The sequence below is a fragment of the Kryptolebias marmoratus genome, linkage group LG8 (genome assembly GCF_001649575.2).
Source record: "Kryptolebias marmoratus isolate JLee-2015 linkage group LG8, ASM164957v2, whole genome shotgun sequence".
In the NCBI taxonomy this organism is placed as follows: Eukaryota; Metazoa; Chordata; class Actinopteri; order Cyprinodontiformes; family Rivulidae; genus Kryptolebias; species Kryptolebias marmoratus.
The window spans coordinates 7,048,912-7,057,262 of NC_051437.1; the positions used below are offsets into that span (position 1 = coordinate 7,048,912).

General features: G+C 39.9%; 1 protein-coding gene across 12 annotated transcripts in view; it reads left to right on the plus strand.

The window, feature by feature from the left end:
- hspg2 (heparan sulfate proteoglycan 2) overlaps positions 1–1,233 on the plus strand; it is a 139,398-nt gene extending 138,165 nt beyond the window's left edge. For all 12 annotated transcript variants that reach the window (XM_017419164.3, XM_017419170.3, XM_017419166.3 and 9 more), the window contains 2 exons: positions 65–168; positions 345–1,233. In XM_017419164.3, coding sequence (XP_017274653.1) covers positions 65–168; positions 345–535 — 295 coding nt within the window. In that variant the 3' untranslated portion in view covers positions 536–1,233. The remainder of the gene's footprint in view (positions 1–64; positions 169–344) is intronic.
- Positions 1,234–8,351: the final 7,118 nt, after the last annotated feature.

Sequence of the window (8,351 nt, forward strand, 5' to 3'; positions counted from 1 at the left end):
AGTTTTTAATGATGTGCTAAACATTTTTTTAGTAAAATTGTTCTGTGTTGCTTTTTTTTCTCAGAACTGGAAAAGATGGATATATCCAGATTGATGGAGGAGACCTTCAACGTGGACAGTCTAAAGGCAGTAGCATCATGGTCAACACCAAAGGCAGTATATACCTCGGTGAGCAAACAAGCAAGAGAAAAAGAAAAATACAGACCATCTGACCGTCTCAACAGGAACTGCACTGTTTCTTCAAAGTTAAAAAGTTCAGCTCAAATAGAACTTGTTGGTCCGACTGTGCAGTTATAGAAACTGGATGCTGGCTGTCTTTTTATTAAGCCTCCTTTCATACACAGGTGGAGCCCCTGACATGGCTGCTATGACAGGAGGGAAGTTTTCGTCAGGAATGACGGGCTGTGTGAGGAACCTGTCACTGACGAACGCTCGGCCAGAGCAGCAGCAGCAGCAGCAGCAGCAGCCGGCCCGGGCCATCGACCTTCAAGCCCACGCTGCCCACGGCATCAGTGTTCAGCCCTGCTCTTCATAGACATGCACACACACACACACACACACACACACACATAGAGACTATGGAGTGATGTCATACGCACACACACACACACTGCAGACTTGCTCAGAGAGACCTAACACTCGCAGAGCCTAAAACAAATTTGGTGCTTTGCTGCTACCAAAAAAAGAAAAAGAACAAAAAACACAGAAAATAAATCTAAACAACTCAAAATGATGCTTTTCTTTGTGTGCAGTTAAACCAAAACAAGTTTTGTTTTTTTTTTGTTTTTACAATATTAACAACTCTGCTCCTCCACAGTATTGTTTTCTGAATGAAGGACTCTCAAAGGACAACTAGTACACTTTTCATCTTTCCAGCAGTACTTTTAGCCATGAGAAGATTAAAACACACCGGGCCTTCGTCAATGGGTCCCATCCTATGGAGTTGGAGAGGTTTTTACAGCACTGAATTTCTTTATTTATATACATATGAATATAAATATTATATTTGTGGGGGAAAACTTGCAAACTAACCGTAGAACTGCTCTTTTGCTTTCCTAGAGTTTATCGTGGGTTCTTATACTGTGTGTCTGAGGCTTTTATCGGCCTAACTGTAATAATACTTGAAGATGTTTAGGCCTTCTTTCATCACTTCTGTACAGGAACCTTTTTTTTTTTGCGAGCATGCCTAAAAAAAACAAAAAAAAAAACTAATCAAACTGTTGGGAGAAGAGTGCACATGGTCACTGTCACATGCAGCTTCAGTACACAACTCAGGACGCCAAACGCAAACGAATAACTGCAAACGTTACAAGTGTGGCTGTTTTGTGTTTTTTTTTTTTTTTTTTTTGGCTAAATGATTTGGCTAAATGAAGCAATCAGTCAAAAACGTGTCTTGTTGATATGCTGATCTGATTAGGATCTGGCATGGTTTGTTGCCTCCACGGCCTTATTGGATTGAGTAGATCTCAAAAAAGGAGCTGAGAACTTAAAATAGTTTTTTTTTTATGTGGGATTGTTGAATATAGTGTTTTATGTGTAAAACTATCTGCCAGTCAGGTAGATAACCGTGTGTGTATGCAAAGGAAATTTTGTTCATTATGTATGTTTGAGCGCTGTTTCTTACAGATCACTCCGCATTAAGCCAAGTGTGTGTGTGTGTGTGTGTGTTTGTGTGTGTGTGTCACTATCCACATCCTCAGGAGGGGACAGCCCAGAACTGCCTCACGTTTTGTTTTTGTCTTTTTACCGAAGTTTCAGGTTTGGTAGCTTTAGTGACAACACAGTGAGCTCATAAACTCTGAAGGCTCTGCGGTTCTGGAGGTTTCGTTCTCTAGAGGGAGACTGATCCGGCCTCAGCTGGATCTCTGGTTGCTTGAGTGCAGGAGAAAGCCCCTCGGCAGGCTGCTGTGATCTGTAGTGTAGCTCTAATCAAAGCGTGCTCTCACACTTTCAGCTGACCTAATGGTAAAGCACAGCAGCTTTTGATAGCTTACAATGCGGTGGCCGAAAAGGTGCAAACGGCACAGGAAACGGCTAAACGCGCCGCAAAACACAGAAATGAAGCAAACTCCAAAACTCACAAACACACACACGTAAAAAAGCAAAGGCAACAGAAAAATGCTGCAATCACAGAAAATAGACAGAAGCAAAAACCATACAACCAATGAAACAAATGCAAAAGAAAAATGCTGCAAACACCAAAAGCACCAGCAAGTAAAACGAGCTGCAAACTCACTCCACCAAACAGAAGTATGCCTCACCACTAGGGGGACTCCAGGTTGGATATTAGCGCTCCGCAGATTCAGCGGCGTCTTCCTGCCATTTGACCCGGTGCTGGCAGTGAGATGTCAGTGATCCCACCTCCGTGTCTCCCTCCTCCTAAACATGGTGGTTCGCTTTAGGACCTTCAACAAATTACCAAACCAACGACACTTAAATAAAAACAAATAACCCCCATGTCATGTGTTGAATTGTTTCACCTTAGACTGGACAAATAAGACGCACTTAATTGTATTGGATTTTAAACCATTTATTATTAATACTTTTATAAAAAAAATGTTTTTTTTTTCTCAATAGTTTCCATGTCTTGAGGCCAGGTGATGAAAAATTAATGTTGAATCGTTTCATTAGACTGGACTAATAAGACACCCACCTAATGAAACAATTCAACATTAACTCTTGGTCAGATGTTCAAACAACACGGAGGTTATTTCATTTTTAAATGTGGAGTACATTTGCAGCTTTTTTTACTTGCCTGTGTTTTTGGGGTCTTTTTAGTGTTTTTGGTATTTTCCTTATTTTTCCTTTGCATTTGTTTTGTTGGTTGTATGTTTTTGCTTCTGTTTATTTCCTATGATTGCATCATTTTTTCTTTAGCATTTGTTTTTTCGTGTGTTTTAGAGTTTGCATCATTCATGTGTTTGCTGCACGTTTAGCTGTTTGCTGCCTGTTTCCACCTGTCGGCCATCGCATTAAAATGTGTTAAAAAATGAGCAGTCTTTTCACATTGATTTGCTTCATTTATATTTATTTCACGCTTCTTCTCCACCCCCACCCCCACCACTGCTGTATTGTGTATTGCCTCCCGCAGCTTTTTGTTCACCCCCATCATGTTTGAGTTTGATCAGTCCCCATTCAGTAATTTTTCTTTTATTTTTTATACAAAGCAGCCCAAACTGAAGCTGCCTGTTCAAATGGATGAAAACTGGTCTTATTATTCACTTGATGAAACAAGTCTTATGGGCTCCAAATGTAAAGAATGGTGTCATCATGAGCATGTGCACTAAGAAGAGTGAAAGCTTTGGTCCAGGTTTTGGGACTTTAAAAGCACAGGATGACAGTGTTTGCCCACCCTGTTGGGTGCCTTCTGTCTTCCCGCTCTTTCTAACTGGATCGTCACATATTCACCAGAATCAGACGCTGTTTTTTTGGGAGGGGTTTCTTGTTTCTTACCATTATAATTTTGAAAGGACTACTTTAAGTATTGATGACATTTCTTTATGTTGATTGTCTTTTTTTTTTTAGAAAGTTCTGTTCACTAAATAAAAGCAAATCGAGTAACTTACTGGATGACAGTGTACCAGATGAAAATGTTCACGTTAGAACAAGCTTAATGTTCCATTGCCCATGTTGGACAGATTCTCCCCTCACCTTTCTGTTTCCTAAATAAAAACAAAATTCATGTGCTGTTTGTAATCTTGTTGATTATTTTGTTGTTGTTGTTGTTGTTTGTTTCCTGTGTTTTGTTGTACACCACATTCTATAAAGTTCAATGTAGAACCGCTTCCAGTGGTCTCTCACAGGGGTTTAACTCAACATACCTGTTTTTCAAGGTTATCTCCTATCTTCCATATTGGACTTCCTTATTTAACTGGCATTGTCAAAAAACAAATAAAACCGTAGATACTATAGTATCTACAGTGTGTCAGCAAAATGTCAGATTAATGATAATATGTTTTATGTTATTGTAGAATATTTTTTTGCAAACGCCAAAAATCTCTCCTCTAAGTTAAAAGTGATTTGTACTGAACCTGAGACGATTTATGTTCTGTAAATGTGTCTACAGCTGCATTAGGATCCCAGCTTTGAGCCCTCTCTTGGTTTTAAAGAGGCATTTGAGGTTTTGTTTTCACATGGAACTTTAGAGGGGCTGAGAGTCAGCTTGTATAAATCTGAGGCCATGGTTCTCAGCCAGAAACAGGTGGAACGGGAATGAGTCCCTGCCTCACATGGAGAAGTTCAAGTATTTGGGAGTCTTGTTCACGAGTGATGGTAGGGTGGAGCAGGAGATGGATCGATGGATCGGGGCCCCGTCTGCAGTAATGAGGGCGTTGCTCCGGTCGGTCGTGGTGAAGAAAGAGTTGAGTCAAAAGGCAAAACTCTCGATTGACTGACCCGTCTACGTTCTAAACTTCACCTGTGGTCAGGAGGTTTGGATCATGACCGAAACAACGAGATCCTGGATAAAAGCAGCTTAAATGAGCTTCCTCCGTAGGGTGGCCGGGTTCAGCCTTAGAGATGAGGGGAGCTCAGAGTAGAGCTGCTGCTCCATCACATTGAAAGAACCAGCTGAGGTGGTTCAGGCATCTGATTAGGATGCCTCCTGGGCACTTCCCTTTGGATGGGAAGATGGGACAGTCCTCCCCAAAAGATGGTGTTAAATTCAGTTTGTTTGTACAGTGGCAATTTATAACAAAAGTTATTCCAGGCAACTTTATAAAGAAGTGATAAGTTTAAAATATATCAAATTGATTACAGACTAAAATGGGTCCAAATTCAAATCGAGTTAAAGTATATATATTCAATTCAAAATAATACATTGCATATTATTAAACACTAAACAGTACAAACTTGAGGATTGCATTGAACCTTCACTTTCATGCAGTCTCCCATCTTGAACAAGGATGGAGGTCACAGTGGAAAGGAATGACTCCCTTTTAACAAGAAACCACCCAGAAGCAGTCTCAGGATGGGCAGCCATTTTCTCTGATCAGCTGGGGTTCAGAAGACCAGAAAGACACAAACAGGTGTCAGGAACGGTGGAGACTAAGGCGAACCCAGAATGCAGACTCATAGTAAGGGGAAAAAGAAAACTAATTTATTAAACTAGAGCATAAACAAAAACAAAAATGCTGACGTGGCAGCAAACAAACAAAATTTTCCTTCAAGAAAGACATATAATGTTACTGACATGGCCTGCAAACAGTCCAGTGTGTGCAGTCTTACAAATACAGTATCTTGGGACAGTTTTGGATGATAAATTAAACTTTGAAGCTAACAATGACAGTGTGCAACAAGGCCCATCAGCGCCTTCTCTGTCTAAGGAGACTCCATTTTTTTAACATCGGACCGAACTATATTGGCTATGTTTTATCGTGCTTTTATTGAATCAGTTTTATCCTTTTCTCTGGTGTCATGGTTTGGTCAAACAACATTGAGAGAAAAGAGTTCTCTTCAGCAGAACGTTAAGCTGTCGACTAGACTGATTGGAGAGATGCAACAATCCCTGTACATCAGCCAGGTACAGCAGGTAGCTTCTTCTGTTTTAAAAGATGGTTTGCATCCCCTACATAGTAAGTTTCAGCTTCTTCCCTCTGGAGGGAGGTTTTTAGTCCCTAAATGTAGAACAAAACGTTTCAAAAACAGCTTTGTTCCTACTGCTGTTATTGAAACGGACAAGCTGAAATGACTCTGACGCTCTCAGCAGTTTTTAACAGATTTCATTTTAATGAAATCTAGTGTTACTTTTATTTCAGCACTTTTTATGTACATTTTATTTTCATTTTTAAGTCTTACTCTCCTTTTCTGTGTCCGACTTTGACTTATAATGTGGAGCCTCGAGCATTAATACATGGTTCTGGTTATGTTAATGTGTTTTTACTTTTTACAGTGTGTGTGTGTGTGCACGGATATGTATGCTTTGAATCACTGCAAAACAAATCTACCCTTGGGTTTAAGTAAAGTAACCTAACCTGACCTAATCTCGGTCCAGTTGAAAATCTCTGGTGGAAATTGAAGAAAATGGTCGATGACAAACCTCCTCGTGCCAAGCTGAGTTGGCAACAGCAATAAGAGACAGTTGGAGGCAGATTGATGAAGAGTTTGGCATTAATTAGGTCCATGCCTCAGAGAACTCAGGCTGTTATAGAAGCCAGAGGTGGTGCAACAAAGTACTAATGGCATAGTGTTTTCCTTGTGATTCAGGGGCTGTGGTGGCTTGGTGGTTGGTGCTGCTACCTTGTAATCCTGAGGCTGCAGGTTGCAGCAGGAAGTGCATCTGGTGTAAAACAATTGCCGAATCGTTCATGCCAGTTCGCTTGTTGTGGCAATCCCTGAAGAAAGGGACACCTGAAAGAACTTACTTTTATGTTCTTGTGATTCCATTTTTTTTTTCAGAACTGAGTGATTTCATAATTTTTCCTCTAGTTGATCTAAAAAAAAGTAATTGTGATTGACAACAACAATTATATATGTTTTTGTTGTTGTTGTTGGAAACAAAAAAAAATTAAACAATTGAAAGAACATCCTCCACGAGTGGTGATTCCATTATTTTTTTTCCAAGGGTTGTATATCTCTTTATCTCTTTATTCAACCAGATTATTTGGGGATCCTTTGTATGAGTGCATGACTACTATTTTAATCAGCAAAAAATCAGCCACCCACCCCACCTGTCAATACCAAGATGGAGAAGTTGAGTTAACTGACAGAGCCAAGAGGAGGAACTGGAATTGGACCCCAAGACTTGGCAGAATGATATTAATTCGAGGGATGCTGCCAGAATCCCACAAGAGTTTCTAACCAAGACAAAAGTGACAACTAAGAGCCAGCCAAGCAGGCTGCCTGACTTGAATGTAATAGAGCTCAGTTTGGTTCATTTTAGGTGATCGGTTTGGCAATGCGATCAGCAAAGTGCTCTGAAGAATGGCAACACGTCTCTAGGAGTCAATCCAACTCTGGCATTGTTTACTCCAAGGAAGATAGATATTGTTCCCGTTGTGAGGTCTGAATTTGTACAATAAAACAGCCACTTCAAACTAAAGTATTATTTCAGTGTTATAATACTCATGATACTCACTCTTGTTTAAAAATTCAGAGTATTGCAAGAAAGAAAAGCATGTGAAAAAATTAAAAAGTGGGAATCAGACAGCAGTATTTTATTGTCTCCACATAACTATAACTGCTTGGTGTCATGGACTGGGGTGAAGGAGGCGAACCCTGAGCGCAGACTCATGTTGATAAAAAACTAATTTATTTAGAAATAAAAGGCAAACCCAAAAACAAAGGCTGACGTGGCAGCAAAACCAAAACTAAATAAAAAAAAACCTTAACGAACTAAACAAAACCTGAACAGACCTGAGACAAAAGACAAACCACTGTGAGATGAAAAGGCACGAGCAAAAAAGGACAGCACATCAGGGAGTATGACAACGAACCAGCAGGGAACTGTGGAAAGTGACTGGGTTTTAAAGGCAGAGGGTGATTAGTGGAAGTGGGCACAGGTGAGATGATTAAGGAGCTACAGGACAATAAAAATTAAAAAAGAAGAAGAAGAAGGAGCTAGAGGCAGGTGTAGATGGGTGAGAATGGGGAAGAGAGAGAGTAACTGAAGAGAAGTGAATGGTGGCTGAGGCACAGGGAAGAGACAACTAAATAACACAAACTGAAACATGAAGACAAAACAAAATACAAAAACCCAGATCCTAACACTTGGACGTTTCTCACTGCTACACAAGTTGCAGAACAGGTTGATTTAAAAGACGGGGTAGGGGACAGACTGTTTGAGACCCTCCTACAGGTCTGCATCAGTCTGTGCACAAGACTGGTGACTTTTTCAGCTGTGAGCTACAAAGTGTTTATTGACAAAACTTGCACGTATGGTGACAAGGTGAGACTGCTCATTCCGGGTAACTCTTTAAGTGAAAATCTAACTCTCAATTCAGCACTCAAACTGGTATAATGTCAGTTTTACCGTTTGACAAATAACTATTATCATTATAAAAAAGGATAACATATCTATTTTTATATGATGAGTAAACTGCCGATTACATTGACTCACCTCAGTTTGGGTGAAATTTAAACTAATAACAAACTGAGCATTTTCCCTGCAGTAAAGAGGGTTTATGTAGTGTTCCCTCTGTTGGTTACAGTAGTTCAATAAATTAACTTTAAGTGCAAAGCCATTCAGATCCTATTAAATGGCTAATGTGCATATTTATTGCATGCACATTAACAGAGACTTCATTAATCTGAATTTAAAGGGTCTATTAAGTAAATTAAATGAATGTGCAGTGAAAACATATATTTAGTCTAACAAACACTCCACTCATAGCTGAGCTGTTTTCCACGCACAG